This window comes from Dermacentor albipictus, chromosome 10 (assembly GCF_038994185.2).
Source record: "Dermacentor albipictus isolate Rhodes 1998 colony chromosome 10, USDA_Dalb.pri_finalv2, whole genome shotgun sequence".
NCBI classification, from domain to species: domain Eukaryota; kingdom Metazoa; phylum Arthropoda; class Arachnida; order Ixodida; family Ixodidae; genus Dermacentor; species Dermacentor albipictus.
The window spans coordinates 31529619-31550016 of record NC_091830.1 but is presented as its reverse complement, the minus strand read 5'-3'; the positions used below and the strand labels follow the sequence as shown (position 1 = coordinate 31550016).

Below are 20398 nucleotides of genomic sequence, written 5' to 3'. Positions count from 1 at the left end.
GGGTAACTGCGTGTAAGTGAATTTATTTCTCGATGCTTTCTTTTTTGTTTGTTTGCTTGGACGTTCATTTGTAAAAAGACGTGGCCCTTCCTGATTGTATAAGATACTGAGGTACTTGCGAGTCTGTCTTTTCTTTTATGCACAGAGAAAGAGAGAGAGAAAAAAAGCTTTAATTGGCATTTTCAAGAAGTTCACAATGCTCATATTTCTGAACTGGAGTGCTCACTCAAATTTTAAATAGCTTGGATGAACGGCAGATATAAAAGTACTTGCATAATAGCTTTCTAAACTTATAGGCGACACCACGAAATTTCACATGTGCAGAATTACACGAAAACCTTAAGTTCCCAAGTACGAAAAGTCTTTCTTTGCGTGGTGTCGTGAAAGTGCAACCGAAGCGAATCCAGATCTCGGGTTTTTTTTTTTCTTTGTTTTTATGAGCGGGTGAGCGAGTGGGGCCTATGACCGCTCAAAAGAAAGAACAAATATAACAACGATTCTCCTCTGGTGGACAGCACCGTGAGTTGTCGTTGTTATAATCTGATGTCGGTCTTTGTCTTAATGAGGAAGATATATTCACAATCGAGGTATTTTGTGCATGCGGTAGACAAGTCATTTTCAACCCAACTACGCTCGCCCTCAAACTACCACGAGTAGAGCAATTAAGTATTGTTCCCATTCAATAGCTGTGCCTATGCCATCACCGAACCCCTTTGCTCGGCGAGGGTGCAGCTGTGGTAAAGGCTATTGAATGACAACAACAATTTCCTGGCAAAGTGTGGGAACTGTGATGACATTTCGTCTGGGTGTTGGCTTTAAGCATTCTCTTGTCTCCCCTTAGTACCATACTGTCTCTCCTCTGCGCTGTTGCATGTGAGTACAAAAAAGTAAGTGCTGCACCTTCTGCACTACTTTTGCGGTGGGTGGGGGTGGGCGGAAGGGGGCTAACGCGTAATTACTCTTCCAGAGGGCATTGTGTCGATGGCCAGGGCGTTTCAGTGGGCATTGTGACGGCCAAAGAGGTCCAAAGAGTATTGTAGCGATGCCCACGAAGTTCTCGCTAAAAGGACTCGCACACGCCTTCCCCGCGTCCCTGTCATGATCATTATGCACGCTCTCAAACCACCCACCGACGCGGCTGGCAAGCCAGTGACAGCAGCAGCAGCAGAATTGGAAAAAGTGAGGGAGGAGGCATAGAAAGCTTCGCTTTAAAATCTGGCAGAGCGCCCCTGTGCACGCTGTAACCTGCAATCCAGAGCTCTGGTGTTTTGACAAAATTCAATTTCATTCTGCAAAGTATTTCTTTCCCGTATCCAGCATGTGCACCTGTCCTACCCGTCTTGCGAGGGGAGACGGGCGAGTCTCGCGCAGGTCTGCATATGCCAAGACATCGCGAACGTACTTGGCAGGTGGGCAGTAGCGCGCACACTTGAAAAATGCCTCACCACTGTTCAGTGAACAAAGATGGGTCTGCAAATGCCCCGCCAATTTCTGGAATCTCGTTATATCTACAATGATTGGCTTGATATCCTATTCATGCATGCAATAATACTGTCTCCAATTTGGGAGGGGAAATATTTCAGTAAATACCGTTGTTATTGGGTGTTGTAAATACTTTATGCATCGCAAGTTGTACGTTGGTTCTCTATACTTTCTTAGATTATTCTCCCTTTCTTTTTGAGCACTCCGTTCAGGCAGCTGTTTGTAAGCCAGTAGAACGTTCCTTTACTATACAACTACAAACTTAATAGTTTCTTTTTGTACAGCCAGCTTCTTAAATTGACGCAGACGCGAAGCCATGAGCGTTTTGCACGGCTTTTTCTGCAGATGCTGCTTGAGCAAAGCATTGTGGTGGGTGAGAAGGCTCAAGTTTGCCAACGAACCTACCTTGTTTATAAACTTGAGAGAAGCAGAACGAATTGGGGTTGTTGATTCGGCGAAAGAAGGTCAGGTGGGGTCAAAGCTTCTCGAATCGGCGTATCTTTTGTCCGCGTATGGTTCGTCGCACCCTTTTCTGCCTGTTTTGTCATGCTTGAAAGAAACCTACACGACCGCACTGCTTTAGAGCAATTGTGGCGCGTCCAGCTGCATGCTGTCACGTGGCCTATTCATTTTGCTAGATTCCTGGCGTCCCAAAAGCAAGAGCTGCACTAGTTCTGCCTTGCTGAAAACATTTTGAACATTTTTCTTTTGGTTAAGTATTCAATACTAGAAAAAGTAGGTGCGCGCTTTTGGATTCCGCGGAATTTGTGCGTGACGACATTTAAGAACTGTGTGCCACCTAGAACACTGTGACATAATAGATAGTAGGGCTTCAGCAACAGGTTTTTCGCAGGACATATGTAAAATGGCTTATCAAAACAGACAGTGAAACGGAGGGGGACTCTCTTCAGGAGTTTTGTCGGCTTTGAAAGCCCGACATGTCTCGGGGGGGGGGGAAGGGCTTGGGGTAAGGCAGGGCCCATTTCTGGATCCGCCACTGGTTTTTAGTGCCGTGGGACACGCCGTCTCTTCGTGCAACTATATGTTTGTGAATGTGATAAAAACAAACAAAAACACCCTTGCACCCACTCCCAATATTCTTAGTCAGTGCACCCTTTCGGTGGGTAAACGGGTGTTATGGCATCTAGAACTGCCCTATGCTTCGCAAAAAGTCATGATGATGGGATGTTTCTTGAATGAAAACACCCTTCAAGGGTGTTATGATTCGCAATTCTCACCATCAAGGGTGTAAATTATTTTACTGTGTACGGCGTCCGGTCTGCGATGTTCTCAAAACGCGCACTGAGACGCTCGCCTGAGTCCGCTGCCCAACTAATGTCATGACGGTTTGGTCTATGAACTTGTCGATACTATAGATACTGCCAAGTTCAGTGGAGTGGAAAGGCAGCGGTAAGAAGCACAGTTAAAGAAAGCATGGCATATGGTCATGTTTGTGTTATTAATTAATGCACTGGATTACAAAAAAGGAACAGCGGGAAATTGCACGCTGAGAACGCCGATACACATACAGTGCGACGCAACTCGAGAAATAGTATTGAAAGATCAAAGAATTTAGAAGAAAAAAAAGATTGCATCATCGCGACGGCACGTCACAGTCCCCGTAGGCGTCGAAGTCTCTATAATGAAATTATTTTTGAACAGCTCTGATAGCGCCCACGCAACAATGGTTGCCTGTATACTGTCAAATGCTCATATTCTGCGGCCTAAAGCTCATGGCACGGTGCGAAAACGCGCGCGCGGGGAAAGCGAAACAGTGCGCGGACAAGCATGCAGACGCGCAGTCGGTCGCTGCGAATCTGCGCGATCGCTGCATTGAGGCTTCATTCTATTACGCTCCACTTAGTTATACAAACACTATAAGAACATAGTTCACATAGTTTGCTCTCAGCGTTTACCTACCTTTCACGCAAGAAGCCGGTTCGGGAGACTCCATCGTGGCGACCGCGCGCAGTGGCGTTCACTGTGCGTATTCGGTAAAGAGATAGCGGCTGTAAACGATTGTGTGCTTTCAGCTTGCCCAAGATTATTATTTGGGCAGTAAAAACTTCTCTCGTTTCGAAAGTACTTAAAGAAATGTCCGGGAGAGCTCGCGCGTGGTGTTTTCAGTGAGCGCTGACAGCAAAACCTATGAGGAGCGCGCCACGTGATCCCTCATACTACGGCAGTGAGGCGCTTCCGATAGAGGGCGACTCCGTAACTCCTCGCCGCCAATATACTAAAAACAAATGAGCTGTAAGTAATAATACTGAACGCCTGAATGCGTGCCATCGCTTAGCGTGCTTATTGCGCGGTGCTATTTGTGTGTTGTCTTTTTCGTGATTTTGGGGGGCTCTGGAAAAAATAAAACAGTGCATTTGCGATGAAGACCGTATTTGCCTTATGAATTTCCCTGCGTTTCTGCACTGTTTTCCGTGCCTCATGGCCTCCGTGACGATGCGCGCGGAGGTAATGCGTGGTCATGCGTGGGAAAACTAATATATAGGTATTCTTGCCGAAAACTAATTCAATATGCTTAAGAAATGACTTCACATAAAGACAAAGCCAGCTGTTTTGGCTACATTTGGGCTACTGCGGAGGCCAGTTTGGCTTCCTGTGGTTGGAGCGATCTGGCAACCCTGCAACTGAGCCTTCAAACCATGGAGGAAGGATACCGAGGAGAATCCCTACCCCCTCCGCGCGCTAGGAGGAAAGTGTGGAGGAAGTGACGTAGTACGTTCGCCTCTTTCTTGCTGATTTTTTTCTTTGCCGTATCGGCAACGCCTTTCGGGCCACAATGGCGGCTTTGTTTTGGATCTGTGCGCTCACACGTGTTGCTCCGTAGGTTCCGTACCGTGGCATAGGCCCCGTGCGGGCACGTTTGAGTTGGTCTCCGTGTTTCGCTGCGCTGCGTTATCTGGACTGTGCTCTACCGGATGTTGCTGTGGCCAGGCGGGACAGGAGGAAATAAAGTTCGTGAAATTAACGCGCATGCAACGCTGTACGCAATGTACCGCGCCACGGCAATGGCAACGGACGAAGGAATATCCCCGGGAAATGTTGCCCTCTTTGGCGGAATCATGTTAACGTGCTAACGATTGTTTAGTATTGCTGCGGAGCGCACGGTTGCGCACAGCGCGGCGTGGTTTCGCGAGAAATGTAAACGAGAGGAGAGCTGGCCCGATAGGCGGAGCAACGCCATGAGCAACGCCAACTTCCGGCTTCACTTTAGCTTCACAAAGACTGACGTCAGGGCCCCTCCTGAGTTTCCTTCCTCCGTGCTTCAAACGCTACAAAGCTTTCGCGCAGCACCACGTGCGTCATCAAGGAGCTGCAGTAGTTGGCGCCCGGCGACGTAAGCGCACGGACAGGAAGCGCACTTTGTATCGGCGCGAGCCCAACCATCACCATTAACCACGTAGACGGGCGAAAGAGACAAAACCGTTATTTGTATTTAAAAAAAATATGTTTCTGGCAGCTAACGTACGTTTCGGGGCTACTTGACATATTCCTCACTATTCTTCATATTCGCATATATTCTTCAATAACGCCTACCTGTTCCGAAGCTCCGCTTCAAACTCTGGGCATCCGGTCAATAGTGATTATCGAATAGATTGGCTAGAGCCATATGCAGTTACCGATTAATAAGGGATGTCGCGAGTTAATTGACTGACGCGCACCCATTGGGCGACAAGATCAAACTCGTCGTCACCCATGTTGGCAGTATATCCATCGTTTATATATAGATAATTGACGACTTTAATGCTATTGGAAATCGATTTGATGATTGTGTAGTGTCTGTTGACATGTTTTGTATGATCATCAAAGGCAGCACATACGCTGCAACCCAAGCTGGCGTCAAAGATGTTGACGGACGAGTGGCGCATAAAGTTTTGGCCCAAACAAGGTTCATCGAAGAGCGTCACATAGCCAGTGACCCAAGTTTCCACCAAAGAAGTTCATTAAAGAGCAGTACGTAGGTGCAATGGTCGGCATTTCACCCGGTTCCATCAGCACAGCAGCCAGATGGTATGTGCATGTAACTGTGTAAGTACGGCATAGGTTTCAGCTCGACAGCACAGAGATACATAGATAGATAAATAGATACACTGGCGGAAGTACCCAGAGAATGATTACATGGTCCTGTATATGTATGCATATATGTATGTATATATATGAAAGAAAGGGAAAAGTCAGAGTTTCTACAATAATTACTGGAGGGAACTCTGGCGCTGCAGTCGTTGTACCACCATGGGAATGATGGGAACTACATGGATTTGTCTGATCCTCGTGCTTGTGGATTCAGACGTTCTTGTGGCTTTGTATATTACGCTATATAAATCTTATTGTTCTAAATTTCAACGCAGTCTATACTCTTCGAAGTACAGGAGATGCCGCCAACACGCACAATTGCTATTAATTGCAACGATTGAGCTTGTCCAGGTGGCCAAATCGAAACGCGCCAAGTGTCTGAAGACACTGGCTTGCCCGCGATAAATTCATAAGGGCGTTGCACTCGCTTGTCGTTACATGCGTCCGTGGCTAAATGGTTTCAATATCAGGCTTCTGTTCTAGAGTTCCTGAGTTCGAAACCTGCCGTCGGACAATTTTAATGATGTTCCTTTAATGATTACGCAGTACATTGTTGAAAATGACTAGATTACAAAGTCCCAAAGCCGTTTGAAGCCAACAAGACGGAGTTTAGGCAAATCCATGTACTTCCCCTAATTCCCATGCTGGTACAACCGTTGTTGTTGCAGATCCCGTAGACTCTAGCCCCAGAGTTCCCTCTAGTAATTATTGTATGAAACTTTATGGAAAATGTTAAAGAATGGAAATGCGAGCGAGACAGATGACGGTTATTGTTGTGTGGCGGGTACCACCGTGTTGCATGGCTTATGTTTCCCAACAGTCAACGCGCAGATGGGCCACAGGAGGAGGGAAAAGCGTCGTCATAGCAAGCTACCTATGCCGAGACTGGCTGGCTAGACGTCGTGCTCCCTCGTCTTGTACTCGTCCTCGCTCCTCCGTCATCGAAGAGCCCTAGTGGCATGGTTCCGTTCGCCCAGCGGTTCAGACGGTGGTACAGGACGGCGCTGTAGTCTAACGGCGAGGAACATGCCAAGTCACGATGGAAACGTTACGAGAAAGGGCACCACTTCAATTCGCGATCTGTGATGCGCACTGTACCGTATGTTCGCGCAGTTCTGGGAAATTGAACGCGTTCTTTTCCTTGCGCAGGTGTCCGAAGCAAGCCAACGTCAGGCAGAAGATGGTGTACGGGAGCTCTCGTGACACTCTACGACAAAGCCTCGCTGGTATCTCGGATCAGCTCGAAGCGTCCACCGTCGAAGATGTCAGTCAGGCTGCGATAGACGCTCTCGTGCGCAAGTAGGGGACGTGTACGGCGTTTGTCAAAAGTATACGGACTGCTTTGCCTGCAACCGCGAAGCTGAGTACGGGCTGTTTCGAGAAGTCCATTTGTTCTGTCGTAAGTTCCAACGCCCTGAGGAATGAAATAAACTTTCGTAGTCGCTGACACAGTGTCACGGAGCTAGGCTGCACCACACAGCCGAAGTACATACACGGTCAAGGTGGTGTGTATATTTTACTTGGCATTATCCTTAGTGGGACATCTCTGGCAAGTAATCATTCGAGACCACTATCGTCCACCCCTAGTTATCCGTTCGCCAAAGATGGTACGGGCCTCACTCTAAGCGTATTAGACAAGCCGAAACCATGCCGATACTACACGGCTTGGCGAAAGCGGCAACGAAATAACGCGTTCTTTAGTAGGCCCTAAGTTGATCGCGTCACTAATGCCCGCGATAGTGTAGTAGTCCATAATTATTCAATATACTTCTTTTAAGATGTGTCCGCTCTTAATCGACAAGACGAATATATGAAGCAAGCGAGCAGTGGCTCAGGAAGAACATCAACAAACTGAATACGAACTTGACAAGCCGCTCTCCTCGCGTTATCGCTGACAGCCGCTTTGCTTAACGTTCTTTTTTTTATGCGTTGCATATTGCAATCAGTCAGTTCAGCCCTTGGGCGCGGCCGGGCCGCCACCATTGAGGGTATGAGCCATTGTTCATTGCTGCGCGTCTCATATGTGGGTCTTGTTACGAACTTCCAACCGGTGCCACCAGTGTTACGACATCCAACCGGTGCCGCCAGTGTTACGAACTTGTACCGCTGCACCACGATTTCGGCTTTGTGGTCCCGTAGCGCTCGTCACCCGTTTCGTGACAGAGCGTTGGTAGCGAAGACTCCGAGCCTGGCGTCGATGAGAATAACAAAAGGGACTTTATACATTATATACAGGTTATCATACAGGACATGAACGGGTCGGCACTGGGGCCGAGTGCTCACAACAAACGCGACTGTTCTCGCACGACGACGTCCGGCGAAAACGCGTGACACATCTCACCCCAGTCGGGAGCGACACTCTCTCCCGGTGGGTTGGCGGATCCTGTTTTCGAGCGGCGTGTCGCTGCTTTTATAATCCCCGAGGACCATTGTCACTCAAACGGCCCAATACAAAGTCAGCACACGACGGTCGTCCGAGGGGTCCAACCAGCGACCGCGCTGGCCACCCGGTTCAAAGTTCGCGCGCGCGGTGACCTCCAGGCAAGGGAGGTGCGGCGCCGGGCCGTCGGGCACACGCGGACACGTCCAAACACGCTGCTCGCCGAGGCTTCTCCCGCACGACGGCGCAGCATCTTGTCTTGTGAAGGGAGAATTATGGCGCTCGCAGGATAGATTCCGCATCTTGCAGATTCGGAATCCGGGCTTGTGGTAATGGCACAACAGCATCCCCGCCCTCAGATAAGGCGCCGGGAAGACGAGCTGCCTCCACGTGGCTCGGATGCCAGGCGCGCACGTTCGTCAGGCTCGTCCAAGTTCACGTCCAGTGTCGGGACGCCAGGTAACATCACGTGCCCAGGTCCGACTCGCCAGGACAGGAGCTCTGCTCACCACGTCGTCGCCAAGGCACCTTGACCAGCTCCTGCCGGGTCGTTCCTAAGACCTTGCTTCTCGCCACTGGTCCCGCTTGGTCGTTCTGCAGCTTGCAAAACCGACCGGCAAAAGGCAACACCCAACACGAACAAGTGCCCTCTGTCTCCCGTCAAACACCAGACAAGGCCATAATTCAAATCAACCTAACTAAATTGTTTTCCCCTTTTTTCTCCCGCTGCAACAAGAGGCAGGTGTACGATCTAGCACACAAGGCTTAAACAATCAGTTTTCAAATCATCAACACAACAAAATAGAAACAATTATTAATCAGGAATAATAATTACAAATAGAATGGTCCCCTTGAAATCACTTGGACCGAAAACATACTTCTGAGGAAGCAAATGAGGTCATTCATTTTTCCCGGCGATATTTTCGCGGAATCCGAAGCTGCTTATATTTGCGACCCTGCTTATCCGTGTAGCGGCGGTACAATAAGCCCGATTCCTTGCCAAATGAAACCCCCTTTTTTTTCACCCCCCGTTTGACGTTCTTCCTCAGATCGGCTAGTGAACAATCTTCCTGTTGCTCGCGAATCCGAGTTTCTCTTTCAACTGCAGCCTGCTCCTGCCAGCTGGCGGAAACCGGAGCGAGTGTGGAGCCCGCGTCGCCTAATTGCGGCGTCGAGTCTATATCGCGGCTAGCACTGCACGCGTCACTCCCACTCACCTCCAGGACCCGCTCGTCTAGGCCAGCCTCCGAGCTCTGCCTCTCCCGTGACTGCTCGCCACTCAAGTTACCCTGATCAGTCCGTGTGCCGCACCGCCTTTCGCTCACCGACGCTAAGTCCAGTTCCCTCGACAGCGGGCGCGCTTTGGATCGCGTGGGGGCCATGTACGCCACGTCGGCAAAGAATGATTTGTCCTGATCCCTCAGCAGCTGCTCCGAGCTATTTGAGAAGAGGTAGGAAAATTGCTCCGGGAGAGCGGCTGACACAGCGGCTTCGGTGTTAAGTTTTCCAAACTCTCCTTCAATGATAACCGTTGCGATCGGTAAACAGACACTCTCCTTCTCGGCCACTTGCCGTATCCTAACGCACTCTCCCGTAAAATCACTCAAGGAGACGAAAGACGGGTGAACAACGTCCATAGTTGCTGCAGAGTCCCGCAGTGCTCGGCACTTCTTGCCGTTTACCTTAATTTCCTGCACATAGGGCTCCAATAGACGCATGTTCTTGTGAGTTTCCTGTATCGTTGCAAAAGCAATTCTCTCTGGGCAGCTTGCAGCGATGTGCCCTTGCTTTTTGCAATTGTAGCAGGTTAGCGGTCTCCGTTTTTCAAAAGAACGCGTCATTTCGTTTCGCTGTTTCGGACCATCGTCATCATTCTGAGATGCATTCTGTCCATCCCTTACAGTTTCTTTGGGAAGGGACTCGTCGTCCCGAAACTCGCGACGCGTGATTTCCTTCCGTTCGTCGGGCTTCCCGTAAAACCCATCTCTTCTATCTGCTTTTTCTATGCGCACTGCCTTGCTGTGCAAGCTGCGGCGTGTGTAATACTCTTCCGCTAACTCTGCTGCCTTGTTTAGCTTAACCTCCTTTAGCCTATCTTGCAGCCAGAGCCGGACATCCTCATCAATGCAACGGTAGAACTGCTCCAACGCGATGCATTCGACAATTTTGTCGCGGTCGTCGTAAACCTCTTCGCCCTTCAGCCATTCCACCAAGTCGGCTTTTAGACGGAACGCGAAGTCAACATTCGACTCCTTACCCTTTTTTGCATACCGGAACCTCTGCCGGAAAGCTTCGGGCGACAATTTGTACTTCCGCAGTAGCGCTTCCTTCACATCACTGTAGCTCTCAAACGCCTCTTTCGATAAGCAAGTTATTACGTCTGATGCCTCCCCAGGAAGCAAGGCTAACAGATTCTGTGCCCAAAGGGATTGCTCAATGCTATTCCGTTCGCACACGTGCTCAAATTTCACGAGGTATTTGGCCATATCCTCTCCGACGACAAAGGGTGGAAGTTGATCGCGTATTCTTGGAACATTAGAAGTGAGACTAGGCGCCGGCGAGTTATTTCGGATCTCCAACTCTTTCATTTTAAGCTCGTGCTCGCGCCGTTCCCTCTCTCTCCTATCCTCTCTTTCCTCCTCGCGACGTTGCTGTTCTCTCCTTTCCTCCTTTTCCTCTTCGCGACGTTCATTGATACCCGCCAAGGCCTCTGCGGCTTCCTCAGCCGTTACGTCCCCAGTCCTCATGACCTCAAGGATCGCATTCTTTCTTTTGGTTGAGCCCAACTCAATGCCCAACTCCGCACAAATTTCGAGAAGTTCCTTCACCTTGTACTTCTCCATCGTTCACACTGTCCTCCTGCTGTTTACCCTTTTTGAATATACCTGCCGTACGCTACTATAACACTACTAGTAAGACATATGCAAGTATATCACACACTGCCCTGTTTACCCCCTCAGCATCCCCTGGTTTTCAAAACACTCTTACTAGGCTTGAAACACACAAGGTTATCACAATGCAACACCAAATCCTTCCCTAAGCTACTATAACCTGTGTCAGAGAAAGTCTGGTGTTTGAGGTAAACTTCAGGCACTCATCGCGCCGAGCTAGCTGATGCCGGTCAATCCCGTAGCTGCCATCCAGTGTTACGAACTTCCAACCGGTGCCACCAGTGTTACGACATCCAACCGGTGCCGCCAGTGTTACGAACTTGTACCGCTGCACCACGATTTCGGCTTTGTGGTCCCGTAGCGCTCGTCACCCGTTTCGTGACAGAGCGTTGGTAGCGAAGACTCCGAGCCTGGCGTCGATGAGAATAACAAAAGGGACTTTATACATTATATACAGGTTATCATACAGGACATGAACGGGTCGGCACTGGGGCCGAGTGCTCACAACAAACGCGACTGTTCTCGCACGACGACGTCCGGCGAAAACGCGTGACACATCTCACCCCAGTCGGGAGCGACACTCTCTCCCGGTGGGTTGGCGGATCCTGTTTTCGAGCGGCGTGTCGCTGCTTTTATAATCCCCGAGGACCATTGTCACTCAAACGGCCCAATACAAAGTCAGCACACGACGGTCGTCCGAGGGGTCCAACCAGCGACCGCGCTGGCCACCCGGTTCAAAGTTCGCGCGCGCGGTGACCTCCAGGCAAGGGAGGTGCGGCGCCGGGCCGTCGGGCACACGCGGACACGTCCAAACACGCTGCTCGCCGAGGCTTCTCCCGCACGACGGCGCAGCATCTTGTCTTGTGAAGGGAGAATTATGGCGCTCGCAGGATAGATTCCGCATCTTGCAGATTCGGAATCCGGGCTTGTGGTAATGGCGCAACAGTCTATTATTCTATTTTAAGTTTGCTATGTTTGTTATTAAGTTGCTTCTATTTTTATGCGTTGCATATTGCAATCACTCAGTTCAGCCCTTGGGCGCGGCCGGGCAGCCACCATTGACCTTTAGCGCAACCACGTGACGTGACGTGACGACAGCCGGAGGAAAAGCTGGGCCCCAACTCGCGCAATATGCAACGCATTCTTGGCTTAACCAAGCTTAAGCCTGGCCATTTTTGTTCCTTCCGGATATAACAGTTCAAGGTTTGCGCACACTCGTGTGCAAATGTAACGAACCCTCACCTTCCCCTTGCAATTTCTTCTTTTGACATTTTTTATTGCATTAGCTATAGAAAAAAAATCTCGTCGTTTATTGCAGTTTAGCGCATTCTTCATGCACACGAATTAAAATGAACTGTGTGATCAGCGATGTTTCGCAGCATCGTTTTTAAGGAAAATCCTAGTGTTGTTTTTCTTTAACTTTTGCTAAGCTGTTCTAGAGAAGCGTTGGAAGTACCGCCATCACGTGCTAGCTGCTATAATACAGGGGGTATTTTGTAACTGTAACCGTGAATGCACCAGGGTCACGCGCATATAGACGTCGTCGCTACGGGAGCCACACGTACAGCTTTCAGCGTCGTAAATTACGGCACATGGTAAACCACCTGATTCCAACTTTGATAACAGTTTAGCGCCGGCGGACAACGACAGATAAGGAAAGCTCAGAGCGCATCGTGCTGTCTACGTACAGGGTCCCGAATATTTGGCTGCGCGCGCGTTCAAAAAAATTATTTTGCACTCACCGCTGCACTGTTCTTGCTGAAATTTTGCAGAACGATCTCATTTCGCTCAGCAGACGAAAAGGAATCTTCAAATCTGCCGCCTACGTGGCAGCAGCTCCTACCCGCTGCTGCCGGCAGGCTGCGGGACAAGTCTCTGCCAGGACCGGCTTCTCAGACGCCATTTTTCCCCTAGGCGAAAACAGTTTCTCGTTTTTCTCTTGAAAAATAGGTGGCCAATCGTACTAAGTGTTACACTAAACGAAGTCGACGTCAAAATGCGATCGTTTTGCAAAATTTGAGCAAGAACAGCTCATGCAGCGGTAAACGCAAAACTTTTTTTTTTTAACACGCGCGGTCAAGTATTCTGTCCTCGTCCACTGCCGCTAAAACAGAGCTTTAGAATAGAGGCTCCAAACGCTTTGGGGCCCCAAAGACAGCATCGAAGCCACTGCGCATGCGCGAGACGCGAACTGCGTTTGGGTTTTGCATTGGTAATGCTATTTCACTGATTTAGCGGGAGCCCCAAAATATTTGCGTAAACAAACATGGCGGCACCCGATCGAAGCGACGGCTCTAACCTAGCGCCAAACTAGGTTCGATTCGTGGTAACGCATGAAGTTCACAAGATAGAAGTGACTGCGGTTATCGCTTTCTCTAAACTAGCGTGTGTTATGAAAACTGATTCATTAGACGCCGCTGATTCCGAAATCGATTCTGAATTTTATGGTTCGTAGGCCTAACACGGCTTCGCTTGGCTGGTGAAGGTACGTAAAGTTGGTTTGCTCAAAACTAAGCGCAACTAACTGATTGCTGCGCACAGAATAACCTCTAAATAACCTCTAAATTATAAACGCGAATACACGAAAGTCAAAATTACTATTCTTATTACAAAATGGTATATTCTATTTCATTATTTCTAATAGCTTTTCTTTGACGCCGTAGTGGCGCTGTCAGTGCAAGACACTATCAGAAATGTAAAAGCACCCGTGTACTTAGGTTTAGGTGCACGTTAAAGAACCCCAGGTGGTCGCAGTTTCCTGTGTCCCCCACTACGGCGTGCCTCACGATCAGATCGCGGTTTTGGCACGTAAAATCCCATGATTAAATTTACTCATTTCTGGCATTACATGACAGTCCTAACCCTAAAAATGATAGTGGCAAGCCTCATAGCCCAGTTATTCATTCGCTATAACAGGTTTTCTACAGCCACTTTAGGTTTCATTTCCAGAAGGACGCTGTGTGCGGCACAGTATACAAGGGTGCAGGACATTGCGACGTTTCCACACTCGTTCCGGCTCGCTCCGTCGCCTTATCTGCTGCTATACTCGGTTTGAGGGCCGATGCAGCGGCATACGAGGCGACCGAGCGAGCGTCAAAACATCGCAATGCCTGCTCCCACGTGACTACAAACTGTGTCCTGACGTCACGACACAGCGTATATGCTCCCAGCAAACGAAACCGAACGCTTGTAATCCTTTTTTTTTTTACTGTTTGGGTATCACTTGTTTTATCACTGAGTAATTCCGTATAAACCAATGCCAGCAGCCATGACACAGGTAAGGGTGGTAAAGACGGTAGCGCTGTCCTGCGTGTCAGGGAGTTAGCCGGGATGGGGGAGGTCTACAGGGCTCCAGCCCCCCCGCTACCCACCGAAATTTTGCTGATCTACGCTGTACTCCCTTTTATGCCCGGCACGTCGCTTATGGGCAAAGGCGCATGTCCTTCGAACGCCCGCCACAGACAAGTACAGGATGCTACATGCCTTCAGGGACATCAAGGGCTTCCTCAAAGTAATAGTTGTATTATTATGCACCAAGCATAGGAAACGTAACAGGGAATAATGGAACCTTAGACCCCCCCCCTCCCCGTAAGAAATTCCTGGCTACGCGCCTGCGGTGTGTGATCTATTCAGCAAAACAACGGCACCAAGCCACGGCCAGGAAAGAAATTGAGCTTAAGAGGAAGCTTTGGCTCGGGCCGAACTCCGATGCGGCCTATTCAAATATATGTAAAACGCAAGAACGCTTTTCTGAGACAACACCTGGACCGATTTCACTGAAATAGCTCGTAGTCAATAACTAGTCAATCAATAACAAGTCAACTAGCCAATAGCGTGAAGCTGGAACTGGATGTACATCCCTCAAATACTACCGACTGTCGCACGGAAGGAGCAAACGATTGAAATTTTATATGTGCAAGGATAAGAACCTACTGTAAGACTTTGAGAAATATTTTGTGCTGCCTTTTACAGCAAAATACATCCACTTAATTTAATAAAGGATGCGTCACCGCAGTTTCGACGCGTATTTGCTGCCCTCATGCCGGCAACACCGGAGAGACGTCGCTCACATAGGCGCCGACTACAGGGGTGCTCCGGGGCCCGAGCCCCTCCAGAGCTTTCCAGGGGGGGGGGGGGGGGGGGGGGCTGAACCCCCTTTACCCGGCGATGCCGAAGCCCTTAACGTGTCATTGCCAGAGTTTTGTCACCCACATCATTTGAGGTTTCTTTTGACTGGCCTCGATCTTTTCACTTAAACTTTTATTGGGGCTTATAGTGTACTGCACCATTGATGGTGCGGACCTGCACGGATTTTAATTCATACTTTCACTTTATTTCTGAAAATCCTGACAATAGGAGCAAAAGCGCATTAGAAGCACTAACTGCGGCTGCCTCATCCATATTTTCCCACTTCAACATTTTTTTTAATTTCCAGTGTAAACACCATGCACATACACAATACAATATACTTCAATATTTACACAGGACAAAATTTATTATATTTTAAAGAGAACGAGGTACCCAATTAACAATTATTTCGAAAGGTATGGATAGCTTATGCCTAGAGAATGAATATGTTGGTGTATGTTCATCTCAATTCAAAATGCTTTACGTGCTTGTTTGACCCCGAAGAAAACCTGTAGACTTTAGTGACCCCTTCAGCAGTCTTTTATTAACGGCTTGTGAAATGCACGTGAATGATATGCGTCTCACTATTGATTTTATTTCTAGTAAGAAAAGCTAAAGACTAATTAAGTAAAACACTTCTAATAATTTACATTTATTTGGAATGGAAACATTGTCCTTTGCACGCAGAGGTCAGAAATATGCACAGGGTGTCCCAATCAACTGTCATGCACCGAGATTAAAAGAAAAGTCATGCATTACTCGGAGGAAACCTAGTGCATATTGTTTCCAGTAGAGTGGAGTAACTGCGAGTAATTTTTTTCGTTATTGAGATTTAATTAGGTAATTGTAATTATCTAACTTGACACGTACTCTCATAATTATCAGTTTCAGTGAGGGATTTGTAGGCACAGTCAAGGGACATCCAACTGCGGTATTTTCAGCGACGTACTAATTACGTATTAATCTTTTTCGACTGATAAATAAACCCTGCGAAATATGTCGAATACCACGTGACTGCGCTTACACCCGCGTCCTAAAGCAGCGCCCTCGAACAGGCTCCTTCTGAGTTAGCCAGAACGTAATGAAGGAAATAAAGAAAAAAAATCACCGCCCAAGCACTCCGCACAGATGGTTAACCAGCGAAGCTGAAAGGTGCGGCCCCTGTGTTTATCACTGGGTTAATCCCGACGGTTCATCAAACGACGGCATGGTAGGCTGCCGCATCCTCGGTCCGCAGTTCCTGCTTGCGCTCGGCTGCGCGAGCCTGTTCTTGTGTCCGCGCAGCAGCATCGGGGCTGCGTAGACGAGCTCGTTCCCGGTTCTGCTCGTGGCGTTACTGATCGAAAACTGCCTGCTCCTCAGGAGAACGTAGGACTAAGGCCCCTTAAACTTGAATGAATGAATGAATGTTTATTTTGACAGAAATAAAATACAAATAATCTCTGTCAAAGAGGCTGACAAAAAGGCACGAATGCCTGACTAAGTGTCAGTCCCCTTCCCCGACCCATTCCCAGAGCACAAAACACTCAAGCACGCAGGGTAAGCATGGTACACAAAGTGGATGCATACACAAAAAAATGAAAAGTACATGAAATATGTAACAGAAATACTGAATTTGATTTGTGTACAAAAGAATGCACAGTCATACCTGAAGCGACAGGAAATACATGTTCACTTTTTTTTAAAAGGTTTAGGGACGGTGATTCATTTATTATAGTGAGTAAGCCAGGGTGATGATTCAAAAAATCTGCAACTATGAATGCCTGCTTTTGCATGCCGTAATTGGTACGGATCTTGCCTTTGGTGTAAGTTAATTGCCTTGTGTTGTATTTATGTTCGTTCGGAAGGTATTTTTTAAAAAAAGGCGCTTTCATTGAGTCTTACCTCTTTAAATATTGCAATGGATGTTTTTTTGTTAATAAGGTTTTCTAATGTTAAAATACAATTCTTCTTGAAAAGAGGAGCGGAGTGGCTTCTATAGGGTGCATTCTCAATTACCCGAATCATGCGTTTCTGTAAGGTTAGTAAACTATGGATGTTAGTTGTCGTCGTGGTACACCACACAGATAAACAATATTGGAGGCGCGAATGCACTAGGCTATAGTATAATTGTTTTTTTTAATCTAGAAGGTAATATACGTTTTAATTTATTAATAACACCGATGGATCTTGCAATGCTGGTTTTAATGTTGCCGACATGACTGGACCAATTTAAGTTTTCTTCATACGTAACACCAGGGAACCTCTGGCACGTAGAGCGTATAATGACTTCATCATGAAATTGTAAGACTAAGCTATCATCAATACCTTTGTTACGAGGCCGAAAAATAATGTATTTTGTCTTTTTAGTGTTTAATTCCAATTTATTTGCTCTAAGCCAGTCTGAAAGATTACTGAGCCAAATATTTGCTTCTTCCTCGAGAGTAAGCAAGTTTCCACCAGAAAAGAAGATATTAGTGTCATCAGCATACATGATTATGTCAGGTGTTAGAGGCACGTTTGTGATGTCATTAATGTATAATAAAAAAAAAGAAGTGGCCCTAGGATGGACCCCTGCGGAACACCGTATTTGATTTCACCCAATGCCGATTTGGAATGACAAATGTATGTGTACTGTAGTCGGTTGGTTAAATAATTTTTTATTAGGTTAAGAGCAGTTCCCCTAATGCCGTACTCACTTAACTTTTTTAACAAGATATCGTGTTTAATGGAATCGAAAGCCTTTTTAAAGTGAAGAAATATTCCTATAGTGTACAGCTTGTCCTCAACGTTACTTATTATTTTTTCTTTGATCTTTAGCAGCGCCATTTCAGTACATTGGTGTTTTCGGAAACCGTATTGCTTTTCTGTTATAATATTATTTTGAGTACAGAAATTTAAAATTCTTTCGTTAATGACCTGCTCTACTATTTTGGAAAAGATTGGGAGAACTGAAATCGGTCTGTAGTTGTTCACGTCATTCCTGTCTCCCCCTTTAAAAATTACCGATACCCGTGCAATCTTTAATTCATCGGGGAATGCGCCAGTGCACAAAATTAAATTGCATATGTGTGACATCATTTTACAAATATGCAGCGCCACAGCTTTTATTGGTTCTGCCTTTATGTCATCTACACCACATGCTGTGGAATTCTTTAACTTTAGAAATAAGCTACTTATTTCAGCATCATCTGTTGGTGCAAGAAATAGCGATCTGCTCATACTACATGGAATATAAGACCTGTAACCTGGGCTATCAGCATCAAACGCATCAGACGCGCCACATTGTAAGAAATGCTGATTAAACTTATCGGCCAGCGCAGTCCCTGTGAAAGATACGCCTTTATCCATAATTTCAAAAACAGGATTACGGTCGCTGTGCGACCTTCGTAAAGTAGTGCCACGCTTCGTAAAGTAGTACTTCGTAATGTAGTGCCACGCTTTGACGAATGCCTCCTCCTGCTCGCGCGCTATGGACGAGGCCGCGTCGCTATTTTCCTAATAGCATCACGTGCGCCCTCCCGCCGTGCATCAGCGCCATTTTTGCTCGAGAAGCGTCTACGGAGTGGCGAGGAGTGTACGTTGGCGCCGTTGCTACGCTCGAGCAGTGTAGGCGGCGCCACGGTCGAGGAGGCAGCGTGAAAGAGAGGAGATACAAGGAGTAAAGGCGGAGGAGAGAGTGTCGCTACTTTACGAAGGGGCTTTACGTATGACGCGTGGTCTACCCGTTTCGAAGCCGGAGAGAAACTGCTGCGCGCCCGCTCTGCTGCGACGGAAAGCAACGGCGCGACTACTGACGCAGCCAATAATCGCGCCTCTCTTTCGCTTTTTTTTTTCGTGCACTCGCATGGGATTGCGCCGGCAGAGTTTTTGGCGTACAGGCGACAGACGGACGGACGGACGGACGGACGAATCGGCTAGCCATATACAACTTCGCTGTAAAACATCGCGATCGAAATAGTGTCTTATCTGCCGCGCTCGGCCAAAGTAGCACGTCGTGTTTGGTGTTAGTCGGAGCTAGTTATTGTACGTTGCTACCGCGCCTGCAGACAGAAGCACATTAGCGAGAATATTCTTGCTATTGTTAACGCATTAGTAACACTAACACACTGGCAGAAAACTAAATTAAGAAGTCAAATTAAACTTAAGCGTACATCACTATAATTTATTACAGCACTCACGTAAACAAAATTACACTCCGCGATTTGAAAAATCCGCGTGATATTTCAAATGTAGAAAAAGAGAGCAATGGCAGTCGTGCCGAGCAAAGTGCTTTGAAGAAATCAGCACAGTGTCACTCACCTTTTTCCCAGCGCGCAGAGTTTCTTATCGACTGGTCAGATACGGCCAGCCGAGTGCTTGCTGACGCGGCTTCATACAAGAAGCTTTTGTGCTCGATGGCGGACATTGTTGAACCAGCGACGTCGCACTGCGCGCTATTGAGTTCAATGTAGTTACTTAAGAAGCACAGTCAACCACAAGTTTGTAATGAACACGATATCTGAGAGATAAGCTGAATATCTGCGCAGCCTCACATCGCAGCCTAGTATTCGCATTTCCAGCCTCCACCAGTAATGTGAACAACATTCTGATGTCGGTTTTACAACTGTTACAGGCTGTTCCGACATTGAAAGTTTTCTGAAATGCCGTCGTCCGTAAGTTTTCGTGGTCGACTGTACATGCATCAACTTTTCAATTATATATATATATATATATGTATATATATATATATATATATATATATATATATATATATATATATATATATATAAGCGAGGAAAAAGGGGGTTAAACGAGGGGCCCGATTTGATTTTTATAATCACACCATAAAATTATATATATATATATATATATATATATATATTGTGACGAAGAAGTTCGGCAGGCTGAAAAGCCCCGTTGCCATCGCGTGGCTCGTACCCAGTTCGCTCTCTGGCTGCACCCCATACCTGCGGTTGCTGAGTTTATCGCTGCTGCTCTAGGAGCCGAATAAACCCCCTTTACAATTGGTGGAGCTGCTGGGTACAACAGGAAATCTGGAACTTCGCAATCGGACTCTGCAGACCGTCTTCACTATGCCGGAAGAAGGACCACCACAACCACAACCCGCTGCCTAAGTGACTACCGTGGTCTGCCCCGGACCGTTGCGTCAACGCGACCCACCCATCTTCAGCGGTTATACAGCCAATACAGCCAACACATCGCGAAATGAAAACATGTCTACAGCTGCGCTCAAATTTCGCATTAGGGAGTATGGTAATGGTCGGCAATTTTTGAAGTGCCTTTCTTTAGTGCCCCTCTAATTAAGGGCTTTGAGAAAAGTACCATTTAAGAAAGGGAATCGCAACAGGTATCGTATAGTGCAAAAAAAAAAAAATGGGCTGGACATTTTCCGGAACTCAAATACATCGTGGCGCCAAGGCGTCAACGTAAAGGTCGTGAGCACGTT

The 20398-nt window shown here is 47.5% G+C and overlaps 1 protein-coding gene across 1 annotated transcript in view; it reads left to right on the top strand.

Moving 5' to 3' along the window:
• LOC135912225 (cofilin/actin-depolymerizing factor homolog) overlaps nucleotides 1-7020 on the top strand; it is a 31367-nt gene extending 24347 nt beyond the window's left edge. The window contains exon 3 of the mRNA XM_070526965.1: nucleotides 6721-7020. Coding sequence (XP_070383066.1) covers nucleotides 6721-6874 — 154 coding nt within the window. The 3' untranslated portion in view covers nucleotides 6875-7020. The remainder of the gene's footprint in view (nucleotides 1-6720) is intronic.
• Nucleotides 7021-20398: the final 13378 nt, after the last annotated feature.